Genomic DNA, 15,792 nt, shown 5'->3' on the forward strand with positions numbered 1-15,792 from the left:
GCTCAGGTCTAGGTGCAGCAGTGTTGGGGAGAGATGGGGAGCTGGGCTTGTGCTTTTTCCCTATGGGCACCTGGCCCACTGTTCACACAGGGCTCCAAACAGCCCGAAGAAACAGTATTAAAAGGATCTGAGAGATTCCTTTTATACAGCTGCATATTTTACAACCCATATACATATATGCCTATACACACACATACATCTCCGCAGTAGGCCTGCGCCACCGGGGCCTTAAAGCAGTCAGGATTCAGCCTCACAGCAAAGCGCTGTCCTTCTCTGCAGGGCACCCTCCTTCCTGCTCCATCCCGGGGGGCCCCTCAGCCCGGCTCTCCCTCTGCACTGCGTGGAGGTGGATGGTGGGTGTGCTGGGGTCCTTGCCCACCCCCTGGCTGGGGTCACCGGCCCCACACTCAGGGTGATGCCGCTGGATGTGTTTGATGACCTGGAACTTCTGCTTGGCCTTGTAGGGGCAGTAGCGGCAGAAGAAGGGGTGCTCATTGGTGTGGGTCAGGTAATGGTGGCGCAGGCCGGCCGCCCAGCGGAAAGCCCGCCCGCAGGCGTTGCAGACGTAGGGCTTCTCCTCGCTATGCTTCTTCAGGTGGGTCTTGAGGAGGAAGCGGGTCTTGAAGGCCTTGCCACACTGCTCGCAGATGAAGGAGCGGGCCTCCCGGTGCCGTGTCTCCTTGTGCACCCGCAGGGCGTCTGCCCGGTTTGTGCGGTACTCACACTCGTCGCAGCGGTATGGCTTCAGGCCTGTGGCGACAGGGAAGGAGATGGCATCAGGATGGGGGGCTACAATGCCCTCCATCCTGCAGGTCTTACCATCTCCGTAACAGAGCATCAGTTCCCACAGACTCCCCTCTACACCCCATTGTGTCCACAGGCAACCCGAGACCCCTCTGTTTCCAAGGCACTACAAGGTGCCTGGGGTCCATACCACCCCACCTTCCCTCCCACCCTGGGCACTGTCCCCAGCCCACAAGAACATGCTGCCCCCCAACTGCTGGGGGTCCTCCCCCACCTCCAGCTGGGCCACTGGTAGCAAAGGAAGCATGGAGCTGGGGTCCCTTGCAGCCCCAACACCCTCCCCGGTGCCCCACGGCCCATCCTCAGTGGGCAGGACTCACCTGTGTGCTTTGTCATGTGGTACTTGAGCTGGTTCACCCACTTGCACTTGTAGCCGCAGTCAGGGCAGAGGTACTTCCGCTCCTCCTTGTGGATCCGCATGTGGTACTGGGCACAGGGCAAGAGGACAAGGTCAGGATGAGGCCATGTCCCCTCCCCTGGGAACGTGCAGGGCTCTGGGGTGCCAGCAAGGGGCTCAAAGACAGCTCTAACATCTCAAACTGTGTAGGGGAAGGAGGGCTGTCTGCTTGTCTGGGCAGGGGGGGATCCACAGTGGGCTCAGGATGAGACACCCATACTGCTGAGCTTGCTCTGTCCCAGCCTGTGGATGGCAAAGGCCTTTCTCCCCAGTTTGGTATTTAGGGCAAAGTCCGGGTTAAAACCCAGCCCAACGGAGCTAGCCCTGAGCTGAGCACACTGCACAGCCTCGCCCAGGCGGCCCCAGAGGGCTCCAGCTCAGCCTGGCCATTAAAAAAGTCAATATTTCTTTTAGTAAAACCAGATCATTCTCCCCTCCATTACCCCATGCCTGGCCCTCCTGTTCTAGGAAAGGCCCTTTACCATGCATGAAGATGCTAATCACCTACAGAAATGCAGGCAGGGTCTGGCTCTGATTGCAGGAAAACTGAGCTTTCCCTGTGCTGTGTCTAACTGCTGCCACACAGCATGCTGCAAGCTAGCAGGCAGCCAAACTTGGCTTTGAGTGGTGCAAGGCTGCACCCAGAGGACGTCAGAGCTGTCAGCAGGAAGAGGAGTGAACTCAGACAGCTGCCCATCCACTTGCTTTGCTACAAATCCCCCTTCCCCTTAATCTGCAACAGCAGGGAGCAGGGAAGAAACATATTGTATCCCCATGACTTTTATTCGCTCACCTAATCCTGCACAAGCCACAGAAGAGGACAGAAGACAAAACCTCCCCTTGGGAGTTTCTTCTTCCCTGTGTCTGGATCCCCCCCAACCCACGTAGATGCAGTAGGATATATCCCAAAGCAGGGTTCTCACCTTGAGACGCGAGGGGTCAGCACAGGCGTATTTACAGAGGTGGCACTTGTAGGGCTTCTCGCCAGTGTGGATGCGGATGTGCCACGTGATCTTCTGCCTGTTCTTGGTGGTGTACTCACAGTCCGAGCACTTGTACACGCGGGTGCCCCCGTGGCCCTTCATGTGCTGGTCAAAGACGAGCTGGTGACAGCAGGCGAAGTCACAGAAGGGGCACTGCAGGGGTTTGTCCTGGGGGGCGGCCGGCTCGTGGCTCTCCATGTAATGCCGCACCAGCTGCTGCCGCTCCTTGGCTGCAAAGCTGCACAGCTCACAGCGGTGGCTGAAATGCTGTGTCTTGTGCTCCTCCAGAGCCTCCCGGGTGGCGAAGGTCTCCTTGCAGGTGCTGCACTCCAGGTGCGGGTGCTGCTTCTGCACGTGGCACTTGAGCGTGGCCTCGCTGTGGCACACGAAGCCGCAGCGCGGGCAGCCGTAGGACACCTTCTCCTCGTGCCGCCGCAGGACGTGCTGCTTGAGGGCTGTCTCAGAGCTGAAGCGAGCCTCGCAGCGGGAGCAGCCGAAGTTGAGCTCGCCGCGGTGGCAGCTGTTGACGTGGCGGGTGATGTCGTTCTGCAGGTAGCTGCTGTAGTCGCAGAGCGGGCAGAAGTGGGTGGGAGTCTTCTCGTGCACCCGCAGGCGGTGGATGCGCAGCTTGGAGTTGGTGCCGAAGGTCTGGCTGCAGATGCTGCAGGCGATGCGCCCCACGCCGGTGTGCAGGGACTGGTGGGCTTCCAGGCGGTAGCGCCGCGTGGTGCTGAACTCGCAGTAGCAGCACTTGTGCGGCTTCACCCCCTCGTGCTTGATGCGGACGTGCTGCCGCAGGCAGCGGGCCTGCTTGCAGGTGAACTCGCACTGGTGGCACTGCAGCTGCGGCCGCTTGCTGTAGTGCTTGCGGTGCAGCTTGCGGTGCAGCCGCAGGGCTTTGGCCACCTTGGAGGTGAAGGGGCAGGAGGCGCAGCGAAACTCACCCAAGGCCACGCAGCCCCTCTTCTTGTGTGTCTTCATGGCCCGTTCCTGGTGGCAGGTGAAGGGGCAGGTGGGGCAGGAGAAACGCCTCCTCTTGGGCAGGGTGGCTTTTGGGGGGACCACACCCAGCGGGAGCTCGCTGGACTGGCCCGTCTCAACGCCAGCTGGGTCCCCCTCAGGGAACTCGGTGCTTTGGGGTCCGTCCTCCTCGGCACGCACGATGTGCTTCTCAGCGCAGTGGCTTTTGAGGGCCCGTCGGGAACGGAAAGCCTCGGGGCACAGGGAGCACCAGAACTGCTCCAGGCTCCGGCACCCATCCTCCACGTGGGACGTGATGGTGGAGACGCGGGAGCACACGAAGGAGCAGGCGTTGCAGTGCAGCTTCCCTCCCTCCAGCCGGTATTTCTCTGGGGGTTTCCCAGGCTGGGGGCGGCAGGCGGCCCCACTGGGCTCAGCCCCATCTCCTTGCTGGGGAGGCTCTTCTGCCACCTCTGTGCTGTCACTCAGCAGGGATTTCTCAGGGGCAGGACAGCCCGATGCCCATTCCCCAGCCAAGCTCTCCTGCGTTTTTTCAGGCAGCAGTTCAGCTTCCCAAGGGCTCTCTGCGTGCCCAGACTCCTCCAAGCATCCCTCCTCAGTCTTCACCATTTCTGTACCAGGCTGGTCAGCATGTTGGTACAACCCAGGTGGCTCCTGACCAGCTGGTTTGAAGATCTTGTTCTTCTTCAGGAGGACAGGGCACTTCTTGAGGAGGTGGGTGTTGAGCCCCCTTTGCTGTTTAAAGCTGGCACCACACTCGCGGCACACGAGTGGGGCCCGGCGGCTCTGGCAGCTGGCTTTAGAGTGCAGGGACATGGACTTCTCCTTCCGCGTGATGTACGAGCACTTCTCGCACTTAAAGATCTGGCTCTCTGACTGCACCACTAGCATCTGCACTCTGCCCTCCAGCACCAGCGTCTCCGCCTGCTCCTTGTCCTGCTTCCGCAGAGCCTTCAGCACCGACTCCGAGCCGCCCCTGGCATCGTCACTGGAGGTGGCCACGTCCTCTGGGACAGGCGGGTGGCTCTGCTCAGCTGTCTTCAGCACGCTGAGCCAAGCCTCTGGCAGCTCGGCTTGGCTGGTCTCTCTAATCTTGGTGTCTGCTACCAGTTTGTGGTGGTCTGAGCATGATCCCTTGAGGTGGCCCGTGGCCTGCCTTAAGGCATCTTTCCCCTGGCTGTCTCCTGCAGCTACACTGCCCTCCAGCCTTACTTCCTCATCCTCCTGCACATCTGCCTCCTCTTCCTCAAAGTCTGGGATGTCTTCAAGTGTACTGTCATTGTCCTCCAAGCCAAGGTCATCCCGGGAGCCCAGCATCTCATAGGCTGCAGAAGGCTCCTTGCAGGGCAGCATTTCCACACTCTCTGGCTGTGCCGTGCAGGCTTCTCCAGTCAAATGCTCCAGGAGGGGGTCAGAGGAGACATTGAGTGTCTCCAAGTGCAAGGTGCAGCTCCCTGCCACATCCCCAGAAGCAGCAAGCTCAGTTGAGCCTGCGGCAGTGCCTCCTTGCACGCAGTCATCTCCCAGGGCATCGCTAGCAGTGGGACAGCTCTGCTCCCCCTCACCCACACCTCTCTCCGCCTCACTGCCGCTCTCCAGTGGAGCGGTATCCTGCCCAAGGAGGGGCCCTGCGAATGCTTGCTGGTAGGTCTCCTCCCCCTGGGACTCCAGTTGGGATGGCTTTGCCTTTGCCCCCTGCTCCTTGCTGGCGATGGGGGAGCTGGCATCCACACGCAGGGCTGCGCCGAGCTCGTAGCCGAAGAGCGCCTCAGGTGAGCTGATCTCCAGCTCCTTGCTGGCATAGTTTTCCAGCCAGTCTTTATCACCGGGGACGTAGCCGTGAATCTTGCGCTTGTGGAAGAAGAGGCTGGTGTTGCTGAAGGTGCAGTAGGAGCAGAGGGCGCAGCGAAACTCCTTCTGCTTGGTGTGCTTGCAGTTCTCGTGGTTCAGCAGCGCCTGCTTGTACTTGGTCTGGTAGGTGCAGTACTGGCACTGGAAGATGGGCACCTGGTAGTTCTGCGAGTGCTTCGCCTGCATGTGCTTCTGCAGCTCGTACTTGCGCTTGCAGGCGAAGCCACACACCTCGCAGATCAGACTTTTGCCCTGGTGCCGCAGCTTGTGGCTGCTCAGCTGGTCAGCACGGTGGCAGCGATACGAGCACTGGTTGCACTGGTACCTGTGGGGAAAGTGGAATCAGGCAGGCAGCAGGAGGATCCGGGGCAGGCTGAGCCCTGTCAGGCACGCTGAGCCCTTCTTCCCCATCCCGGACACATGGGGAAGGGGTACTGTTTGGTTTGCCAGATCTGACCTCTGCTGTCCAGGCAGCTCTTACCACTACAGGCAATCCTTCCCTGCTGCAGCCCTCGGCTCTGCTGGTGCTTTACACCCCCCCATCCTGGGGACGGGAGACAGATTCCCTAAGTATTCCATACAGTGACCACGTCACCGCCCCCCCACACGTGTCACACGAGCAGCACCTCCAGCATCCCCAGAGGCAGACTAGACCCTAGGGAAGTGATAATACCAAGATGAAAACCATGTTTTGGCAGAGTCCTGCAAGTGCCCAAGTTGGCCTTGGTCTGTGAACATCAGCAGAGCCCATGAACCCAAGCTCAGAGCTGCACCCACTGATGTGGTAATATACCTCCTTGGTGGCACAGAGACACCAAAAATAGCTTTGCCCTCACAGCACCATGCTGGCCACAGCCTGCGAGCTCAAAGATCACATTTCTTACATGCCAGACAGAGCATCCCCCAGGCACAAGAGAGTCTGGCACACTGTGCAGCTGGGAGCAGCAGACCCCTGAAGCAAAATCGGGGGAGCCCTGACTATGGTGCCAGGTCAGTAGAGCCAGGGGTCATACCGGAGGTCTCCAGTGTGCTTGCGCATGTGGACGTTCAGGTAGTGCTTCCACTTGGTGATGTACCCGCACTCAGTGCACATGAAGTTCTTGTCGTTGGAGTGGGTCAGCATGTGCTTGGACAGGTAACTCACATCCCGGCACGTGAAGTCGCAGAGCTCACACTTGTGAGGTTTCTCTCCTACACGCAACACAGGGATGCCCTCAGCAAGATGACCAGATAAAGCAACACGGTTTGCCTCCCCCCACAGGAAAACGAGCTCAGCAGGAGCTGGCAGTAACAGCAAGGATGGGGGCACACCACGACTTCAGCCAAGTGACATTAGGGTGGCAGAGCCAGTGATGGAACCCAGGAGCCCTGACCCAGCCCTCCCTGCCCACCTGAAGCTGGGACAGGACCCCCCCATCCCAGCTCAGCTCTCGGGACCCCCACAGTGGACACCCACCAGTGTGCAGCAGCATGTGCCGGATGAGCACCCTCTTGTGCGCGGTGGCGAAGGTGCACTCGGTGCACTTGTGGATCTTCTCGTTGGCGTGCATCTTGCCCACGTGGTCATGAAACTCCACAGGGTTGAAAGTGACGTAGGGGCAGAAGCTGCACTGGAGCTGCTCACTGCCTGGGTGTCCCTGCTTCTTGTGCTTGCGGAAAACATGCTTGTTGGAGCAGATGAAGTCACACTGCTGGCAGTGGAAGGCGTAGTGGGTTTTTCGGTGAGCTTCCATGTCCTCAGCTGTGCCAAAGAGCAGTGAGCAGGCGTAGTACTTGCACTCCACTGCCTTGATACCATGAGCATCCTTGAGGTGACGGACAAACTCCTTCCGGTCCTCTGCACAGTAGTCGCAGCCCCGCTGGAAGCAGCTCAGCCTCTTGGGCTCAGCTTTGTGAGTCTTCAAGTGCTCTTTGAGGGCCTGGCTGAGCCGAAACTTCTCCTCACAGACAGGGCAGGAGTAAACATCAGAGTAGAAGTTGGAGATGTCCTCGTGCATGCTGGCCATGTGGCGGTTGAGGGCATTCTTCTCCACCGAGCTGTAGTGGCAGAGCGGGCAGCGATGGGCCTTCTCGCCCGTCTCCCGCATCATGTGGATTTTCAGCTTGCTTTTGCTAGTGAAGTACTTGTGGCAGTTGGGGCACTGCAAGCTGGGGTCGGGGAAGTGCAGGTGGAGGTGCTCCACCAGGTGCGTCCGCTTCTTGAAGCACCGCTTGCATTCGGGGCACATGTGGGTTTTGTAGAGGAACTCAGAGCCCTCCACGACACCCCCTGTGAGAGCAGAAGAGGGGGAGCTGTCAGCAGGGAAGAGATGGAGAGCACAGGCAGATGTTCACTCCCCAATCCAGCTGTGCCGGGGTGAGGGCTTATACACATATGTGGTCACACAGCAGCCATCTACTTGAAGGGACTGTCCTGGCCCCACGCCACCAGCATGGTTCAGGTAGGCTCTTTCCAGCTCAACACTGGCAAAGTGCAGCCTAAACCCGGCCTGTCTGTGTGCCCCCATCCCCAAAATCAGGCAGACTTTTGCCTGAGCCTGGCAGTGGTTGTGGATGGGCAAAAGAAGGGATGCGTTTGCTTGGGCAGCGGGCAGGGGGAAGAGTGCACTGGTACATGCAGGAGATGTGGGGCTGCTGGGCAGCAGGAGACCCCCAGGCCCCACCAGCCCAGCCCACATCTCCCTGCCAGTCTCAAGGCTGTGCTGCTTGTTCATAACACAAAGCCTGAGCACCTCCTGGTAGGGCCCCATGTCCTACCTTTGAAGTGCTGTGCCCAAGGCACTCTGGCTTTCTCGGGAGCCATCTTCCCATCCTCCTTGGCCTCGCCTTCGCAGGGGCTCTCGCCATCCTCCTCCGGCGACTCATCTCCACCGCTGTCCAAGTCCTCTTCTCCAGCTGCTGCTTTCTGCCCCTCCAAGGAGCCCTCTGTGGCGACGGAGGGCTTTGCCAGCCTGGCTTCTGCTGTGGTGGCTTCCCAGCGAGGGTGGCAATTCCCCGCCTCCTCCTGCCCTTCTTCTGCTGCTTCAGTGGGGAAAGACAGAGATCATCAAGCTCCAGGCAAGAGGGAGCTACCCCCCCTCACCCACACACGTGCAGAAAACCTCCTGGCTGAGATGGGGAGCACAAACCATGCCATAGGGAGGAAGGAACACAGGGCTCCCTGGCCCTCTGGCAGCACAGCCTCACCCTCCACTCCTCCCAGTTTGTAACTGGGATGCATGGACACAGCCTCTGCAGCACCCACAGGCCCCGACCCCCCCACCCAGCTGTACCCGACAGCAGGACGCAGTGCTGCTCAAGGCCGTGGGGGGCCGAGCCAGGGGGGCCGCCTGTCGTGGGCGTCTCAGAGGGGGGCTCTGCAGCGTGGCTCTTCCTGTGCTGCCAGAAGAGCTTGGCATTGGCTGTGACAAAGTCACAAAGGCCACAGTGGAAGGGGAAGTGGGTGCGGTGGTGCTGCTCCATGGCCGGGCGGCTGGGGAAGAGCAGTGGGCAGGCACGGTAGGCGCAGGACACAGGGGAGGCCCCGTGCAGGCAGCGCAAGTGGCCACGCAGTTGCTTGCGGTCCTCTGTGGCGAAGCTGCAGCCCTTCTCGGGGCAGGGCAGGGCTCCTGGCGGGGCGCGGTGGGTTTTGAAGTGCTCCTTGAGTTCGCTGGGCTGCGTGAATGCCTCCCGGCAGACAGGGCACAGCAGGCGCTCGGGAGCGGAGCCCTCCTGCGTGCCGGCTCCAGGCAGCTCCGAGGCCCCCAGCTCACTCTGGCCCTCGCTGGCAGAAGCCAAGAGTGCCCCAGTGAGCTCCAGGTGCCTCGGAGGGGCCAGCAGCAGGCACTGGTGCTGGGACAGCAGGGAGGCCTCTGGGAAGCTCTGGCCACACCTCTCGCAGAAATACAGCTCCACCACTTTGACCAGAACCTCTGCAGAGAACGAGGGGTGAGCGTTAGAAGGGGCTTTCACCAGGTCCAGAGCTTGGGACTGGTGGTTCAGTTGCAACTCCAGATAAGGAGGATAAACCCCTGTTGCCACAAATCACAGTTTGGAGAACTGCAGCCCTCCCCCCGCCTGGTATCCCAGGATACCTCCCATAAGAGAGGGGACACCACCACCTGGGTGACCACATCTGTCCGTCAGCACCTTTGAGGCACACAGCAACGTGAGGCCAGCTTGGCCCTGTTCCTAGCAGGATATGCCCACCTGGGACACAGGCGAGAAGTGTGCTGGAGGTGGCACTCTGGGGTGGAGATCTCCGCCTGGTCCCTACTGACAGCCCGGAGCAATCCCCTCACGCAGCACGCAACTCCCACAGCCACCCCTCCTCATCCACACACCCAGTTTGTGCCAGATCTGCACTGAACAGTAGCACCAGCCTCATGATGCACACAAGGTCAGAGACACGAGGGCACCGGGGTGCTGGCTGGAGGGGACAGGAGCCCTGGCCAGAGCTCCTTCCCTCTGTTCAGCATCATGGGGCCCACGCTGCCCTCCCTGCACCCCATACCTGTGGCATTGGCTGTGTTGCTCAGCGTCACGTTGCCAGCCACTGCCTCGATGAATATTTCCACGTTGCCTCCTTCAGCGTGAGCCCCTTCCCCAGTCATCGACGCCTCTGCCAGCAGCAAGTCCTGGCTGGCAGACAGCGGGGGTGTCCCAGCCAGGCCGGTGCTGGCCATACCAGGGCTTCCCACAGCTCCTGCCTCTCCTGATGTGGGCAGGAGCAGCTCTGAACACAGGGCCTCCATCTCCCTGCTGGCACCCTCAGACACAGCCACTTCTGTGCTCATTGCCACCGGGCACTGCCGTGGTGCTGGGCAGGAGGGAGTCTCACGCCAAAACAGGAGAAAGTGCTTTAAACGAGGAAGAGCTCAGAGGCCCAGTGGTCCTACAGGATTTTGGGGGGCAGCCCGCAGTGCCAGTCCCCAGACAGGGGTATGAACCCGGGTATCTCAACGCTGGCTCCCTCCTGCTGCGCCCCAAGCAGGCTGCTGGCAAAACCCGCTGCCACAGAAGAGACAGGGGTGCAAGGACCCCTGAAACCTCCTCAAGGGCCTCTCCCTGAGCCCACCAGCCAGGGCTTGCTCCCTGGGCCCCGGTGGGCCCAGACCTGGGCCCAGCCCCCAGACCCGGGCCCAGGTGGACCTAAGCCCAACCCCCAGACCCGGGCCCAGCCTCCAGCGAGGAGGTGCCCACCGCGAGTCCCCGCGCGGCCGGGGCCGCCCCAGCCCCCTCGCACCGCAGCCCCTGCCTGTCCCCGTCGCCCCGGGCCGGAGACTCAAGCTGAGCCCCGGAGCCTTCAGCCCCGGCACATCTCGGTGGTGCGCGCCGAGCGGGAGGGAGCGTCACCCTTTGTGCGGCTCGCGCGGCCGCTCTGCCCGGCCCCGCCGCCCGCCCCGGCCGCGCTCTATGGTGCGAGCCGGCAGCCGGCCGGAAGCGGTGCCGGGCGGAAGTAAGGGTCGGGGCCATAGAGAGCGGCGCGGCGCGGGCTAGAGCGGCGCTGCGCGGAGGTGAGAGGCGGCAGGGCCGAGACTGAGACCGGGGCCGGGGCCGGTGGGGTGAGCTCCTGCCGGAGGTGGGGGCTGCGCCATGGGGGGCGAGGGGAGCGGAGCCCCCCCCCCCCCGTGGAACGCACGGGGGCTGGGCCCCTGCTGTGAGGCAAGGCGGTGTGGGGCCGGTCTCCTGCGGGGGATGGCGGGCTCCTGCCGCGGGGCCGAGGCGGGGAAGGCCCCACTGCGGGGTGGGGACCCTGCCGTGGGCGTGAGGCCTTCCCGTGGGGCAGGGGACGCCCTGCCCTGGGAAAGGAGCCTTGCTGCGGGGTCGGACCCTGTCCTTGAGGGAGCAGAGTCTGTCTCTGCCTGTCTGTCGGGGGAGGCTCCCCCTCATCCCCTATATCTGACAGACACCTCTGAGGTAGCCGGAGAAACTTCAAGCCCCCAAGTGTGCGGCTGGTGCCCTTTATCCAGACGTGGAGATACTTATTCCACGACAGTCGTGTGCCCATTTCCAGCAGCAAAGAACCAGCTCTTGGCTCAGCCTGGGCATGCACTTCAGCATTTTCGAACAATAAACCTTAAATAATTGCAGTGCTCTGTGATTTCTAGCTGCTTAAAGAATAAAACTGTGTAAAACTCTGAGCTTGTTGTCATGTCTGAGGAAGCGGCAGATGCTCCTTTGCTGGCCTGAGAGCCTCCAGCTCATGGCCCCTTCCTGCTTGTCTCATGCAGAAGCTGCAGAGACGGAGGAGACTCCTGCAGCCAGCGGCTCTCTGAACCCCCAGTAATAAGATAAGCACGTGTATGGGGGATCCAAATGTGCCAGGCTGCCTTTTGCCTTGAGAACAGGCCACAATAAAGGCCAGGCAACTGTGGGCAGTCTGTTGCGTCCCCTGCTGCCATTCAGTCCTTCTCTTTCCATGCAGGTTTGTTTCCAGAACGCAGAGACAATGCTGTGGAAAGGAGCCACTTAACCTCCCACAATGCCCTTTTCTGACTTTGTCTTAGCACTGAAGGACAACCCGTACTTCGGGGCTGGGTTTGGCCTCGTTGGGGTGGGCACAGCCCTGGCCTTAGCCCGGAAAGGGGCCCAGTTCGGGCTGGTGGCTTTCAGGCGCCATTATATGATCACCTTGGAGGTGCCCAGCAAGGATAAGAGCTACCACTGGCTGCTGAACTGGATCTCCCACCATGCCAAGCACACGCAGCACCTCAGCGTCGAGACATCGTACCTGCAGCATGAAAGCGGGCGTGTCAGCACCAAGTTTGACTTTGTCCCTAGCCCTGGGAACCATTTCATCTGGTAAGAGAGGGCAGGGGGAAAGCAGTCAGGGGACTGACCCTTGTTTTGGCAAGGAAGCTCCAACCTGTGGGGCCTGTGGAGGTAGCAGAGAGAATCTTGTGTCCTCCTTGGGTCTTGGTTAGGGCAGGAGATTGAGAGTAGTGAGAAGAGTCTGTATTCACCGTGTGAGGTTATAAAAGGAGCAAGCTTTAGAAAAACTCTTTTAGGATATTATTAATATCAGGAATAATTAATAAACACATATTGTTTTATAGGTTTAATTAATAGAGCACAGGTGCTCTAGGAACAATACTGACCGTTTGCTTTACCCGAGATGAGTGTGGTCCTTGATGCATGAACCGGGCTGGGTGCAGCTGAGTGGTGCTGGACCATCGTCCCTCAACCCCGCCTTCCCACCCCAGGTATCGCAGGAAGTGGATTCGCGTCGAGCGCAACCGGGAGAAGCAGATGATTGACCTACACACGGGGACCCCCTGGGAGTCTGTCACCTTCACTGCGCTGGGCACTGACCGGGAGATCTTCTTCAATATCCTCCGGGAAGGTCTGTAGAGGAGCTGCATGGGGTCGTGTTGGGAACAGCCTGCTCCCTGGAGATGCCCAGGGCTTCATGAGTGATTCTTTTCCCTGCCAGCTGTCCCCTCTGCCTCTCTCTGCAGCCCGGGAGCTGGCACTGCAGCAGCAGGAGGGGAGGACGATCATGTACACAGCCATGGGAGCAGAGTGGCGGCAGTTTGGCTTCCCCCGCCGGCGGCGGCCTCTCAGCTCTGTGGTGCTGGAGGAAGGTGTGTCGGAGAGGCTGGTCCAGGACGTGAAGGACTTCATCGACAACCCCAAGTGGTACAGCGAGAGAGGCAAGGCTTCCGTGTGGTGTCCTCTGTACCATGCCCAGTGTGACTCCTTACACCCCGCAGCCACGGCTGTGGGGCATCACCTTGGGCACATCCCATAAATGAGTGAGCCCAGGTGCCGAGGCTCGGGTCTGCAAAGGGACAAACTCCCCTTGGTTCAATCCAGTCCTGGAAACCACGATAAGCCACGGAGTTCATTGCTCCTGCGATGCTGCTGTGGGGTGGGACAGGATGTCCATGGTCCTCTCTAGAGATGGCTGCCGAGAGATCTTTCCCTGCTGCTTGCCTTCCCCTGGTGCAGCCTCTCTGCGTGCTCAGCACAGCCCCATGGCTCTGGGGGAGAGAGCTCAGAGCAACCCGGCTGGTTCCTAAAAGGATGCTGTCTTCCTAGGCATCCCCTACCGAAGAGGATACCTGCTGTATGGTCCTCCTGGCTGTGGGAAAAGCAGCTTCATGTGAGTATTTCCAGCTAGCTAACAGCAGCTTTCCTGCCAGCTGCCTGCTCTGGGGCACAGCAGCCTCTGCTGAGAGGGCGTGGATGAGTTTGGGTTTGAAATGCAGCAGTGGGCTGTGCCTCCTGTGCGGTGCCTGGTGTCAGCGTTGTGTTGCTGGCACTGTGACAGGTCAGGGTGACGAGCCCTTCGCGCCCTTGCTTTGCACAGCATGGCATGGCACCATCAGGCTGAGCAGGGGCTTCTACCCGCCCCCCATATCTGATCCCCACTGGGGAGGATGCCTCTGCCCTCTTCCCTGCTGCTGGACAGGGAGATCCAGTTCTTCCTCTGCTCCGGGCTTTCTCACTGTGATTCACCCTGTGGTTTGTGTCCTTCCCAGCACAGCCCTGGCTGGGGAGCTGCAGTACAGTATCTGCCTGCTGAGCCTCAGCGACCGCAGCCTCTCCGATGACCGGCTCAATCACCTCCTGAGCGTGGCACCGCAGCAGAGCATCATCCTGCTGGAGGACGTGGACGCTGCCTTCGTCAGCCGGGACCTCGCTGCTGAGAGTGAGTGGTGCCCCCATCCCTGGGCCAGCAGTAGGAGGGAGGTTTGCTGGCTGTGCTGGGGAAAGGTTTGGACTCCGGGCTGCTCTGCTGCACCAGCAGAGACCAGGAGTGGACAGCAATTTGGGGCTTCAGAGCCCAAGTTGGAACTTGCCCAGGTTTGGCTAGGCTATATAAAGGGTAATTTGGGTCCTTTATCCTCAGGCAAAGACACTTCTCCTGCCCAGCTATTTTCAGCATGAGGGAGGGGCTGGCTTTCCCCCTCATTCTGTTTGGGTTCCCAGGGGTGTGGGTGGCCAGGGGAGGTGAATGTGCTGCCAGCCAGGGAGATGCAGAGGGTCAGTCTCGGGGCAAGGAGAGAACAGGGAGCTTGGCTTAAGTCTTGGGTGATAGGGAGGGGCCTGCAAGTCTGTGCAGGGTTAGTGGCCAGTGGATATGATCTCAGACACCTCTGTCCCCAGACCCAGCTGTGTACCAAGGCATGGGGCGCCTGACTTTCAGCGGCCTCCTCAACGCGCTGGATGGTGTGGCCTCCACAGAGGCCAGGATTGTCTTCATGACCACCAACTACGTGGACAGGTCAGAGCTGCCCTCTGGGAGGGAACAGGGAGGGTAGCATGGGAAAACTTTTCTCCCTTTTGATGGGCCTTATGGAGGGCTGTTTGCATTCTGCAGCATGAAGACTGGGGGTTCAGGTTTCCCGAATCCTCCTTTGGGGTGCAAATCCCTCGATTGCTAATCAGGATCCCTTTGGCTGGAGCCTCGGATGCTTCCTTCCTGTTCAGACCATGGTTGTGCCCTTCAGGAGTGGTACTAGCTTCCTGCCCGTGGGGATCTGCACGTTTTGGGGTTGTGGCTGTGCCTGAGTTAAACACTAGCCCCACATGCAGCCCACTGGGTTGGCAGGGTGCAGCCTGGGCTCACGGCACCGGGCTGGATGCTGCCCTGGGGCAGGCTTGGCTTGCTCCTGACTGAGCTGGACTAGAGGGTTGTTCAGAGGTTGCTCAGGGGACAGAGAACGGCAGAGCTGTTTCCTAGGACGATTCTTGTCCTCCTCTGGAGCCAGCCCTTCCGCAGCTCTCGCTTCTTTTGGGTTGATTTTCCCCCCTCAACCCCCCAGGGACAAACCTCTTCCCCACCTTTACCATCTCACAGTGCAGAGCACCTTACAGATAGGACACTGGCTGTGCTAGCGTGGAGGGGGGGCTTCCTGCAGGACCCACCCTGCAGAGACACTTTGATCAGGTTTTCAAGGCCCGCTGTGTCTCTCGACAGGCTGGACCCAGCCCTGGTGCGTCCTGGCCGCGTGGATCTCAAGCAGTACGTGGGCCATTGCTCCCGCTGGCAGCTTGCCTGCATGTTCCAGCGCTTCTACCCCGAGCAGCCCCTGGCTGCAGCTGAGCGGTTTGCAGAGCAGGCACTGGTGGTCTCCAAACAGATCAGTGCTGCCCAGGTGCAGGGCCACTTCATGCTCTACAAGACGGACCCTGAAGGAGCCATTTCAAACATACGCTCCATCCTGCTGTGACCAGGGGCCAGCTTTCCCCTGCCACGCTGAGAGAACTGGGACAAGGATGTGACCATCCCAGGGATGCCGTGAAGCTGCCCAGCTGTGCAGGCCAGGTCTCTGTTCACCTCTCCTCACCAAGGTCTTGACTTTTTCTTAAAACACGGGGAGAGTCAGAGCTCCAGCCTTGCAGCAGGGAGAGGGAACTGTCTCTTGCTGCTCCCCAGGCTTGGGTGCTGCTGCACTGGCCCTGCTGACTGGTGTGTGCCTCATGCTGGGATTGCCCTAAGCTGCCAAGGCTCCTGGATGTGACTCCCTTTCCTTGTGGGGCAGCCTGGGGGTGCCCCAGAAGGGCATTTCTCTGGGGCAGGACATTGGGGTGCTGCATTGGTAAAGAGCTCCTGGTCTTTGACGGGACAGTGGTCTTCACTAATTTGTGAATATCCTCTGGAAAGTGAACAACGCAGCTCTTAGCTCTCTGGTCCCTTTGCCTGTTAGTTGCCCCACTATCCAACTGCTGGTCCAGAGCCCTCCTGACCAGGGCCTGGCACAGCCAGTACTGCAAATTGAGTGTTTCAGAAAAAAGCAGCTCCCAACAGACAGTTCGTTGTCCCTCGGGCTGCAGGCTGGTGCCACA

At 60.2% G+C, this 15,792-nt stretch overlaps 2 protein-coding genes across 8 annotated transcripts; one reads left to right on the plus strand and one right to left on the minus strand.

Annotated features, from left to right (window-relative positions):
* Positions 1–126: 126 nt before the first annotated feature.
* Positions 127–10,421, minus strand: ZNF142 (zinc finger protein 142). Of its 2 annotated transcripts, none has more exons than XM_074828865.1 (8): positions 9,509–10,421; positions 8,289–8,927; positions 7,774–8,034; positions 6,473–7,285; positions 6,030–6,207; positions 2,125–5,341; positions 1,125–1,230; positions 127–750 (listed from the first exon to the last, which is right to left on the minus strand). In XM_074828865.1, the coding sequence occupies exons 1-8, from the start codon at positions 9,789–9,791 to the stop codon at positions 251–253; spliced, it is 5,997 nt and encodes a 1,998-aa protein (XP_074684966.1). In that variant the 5' UTR covers positions 9,792–10,421; the 3' UTR covers positions 127–250. The 2 variants fall into 2 exon arrangements, with proteins under 2 accessions (XP_074684966.1, XP_074684965.1); XM_074828864.1 differs by having other exon boundaries at positions 7,774–8,037.
* Positions 10,422–10,467: 46 nt separating this feature from the next.
* On the plus strand, positions 10,468–15,628 carry BCS1L (BCS1 homolog, ubiquinol-cytochrome c reductase complex chaperone). Of its 6 annotated transcripts, none has more exons than XM_074828877.1 (8): positions 10,468–10,511; positions 11,423–11,799; positions 12,201–12,340; positions 12,456–12,650; positions 13,039–13,102; positions 13,482–13,651; positions 14,110–14,227; positions 14,924–15,628. In XM_074828877.1, exons 2-8 carry the CDS (start codon positions 11,480–11,482, stop codon positions 15,174–15,176), a joined length of 1,260 nt encoding a protein of 419 aa, XP_074684978.1. In that variant the 5' UTR covers positions 10,468–10,511; positions 11,423–11,479; the 3' UTR covers positions 15,177–15,628. The 6 variants fall into 6 exon arrangements, with proteins under 6 accessions (XP_074684978.1, XP_074684977.1, XP_074684976.1 ...); XM_074828876.1 differs by having other exon boundaries at positions 10,491–10,511; positions 11,229–11,799; XM_074828879.1 differs by lacking the exon at positions 10,468–10,511 and adding an exon at positions 10,555–10,576.
* The last annotated feature ends 164 nt before the right edge of the window (positions 15,629–15,792 follow it).

This window comes from Strix aluco, chromosome 6, assembly GCF_031877795.1.
Source record: "Strix aluco isolate bStrAlu1 chromosome 6, bStrAlu1.hap1, whole genome shotgun sequence".
NCBI classification, from domain to species: Eukaryota; Metazoa; Chordata; class Aves; order Strigiformes; family Strigidae; genus Strix; species Strix aluco.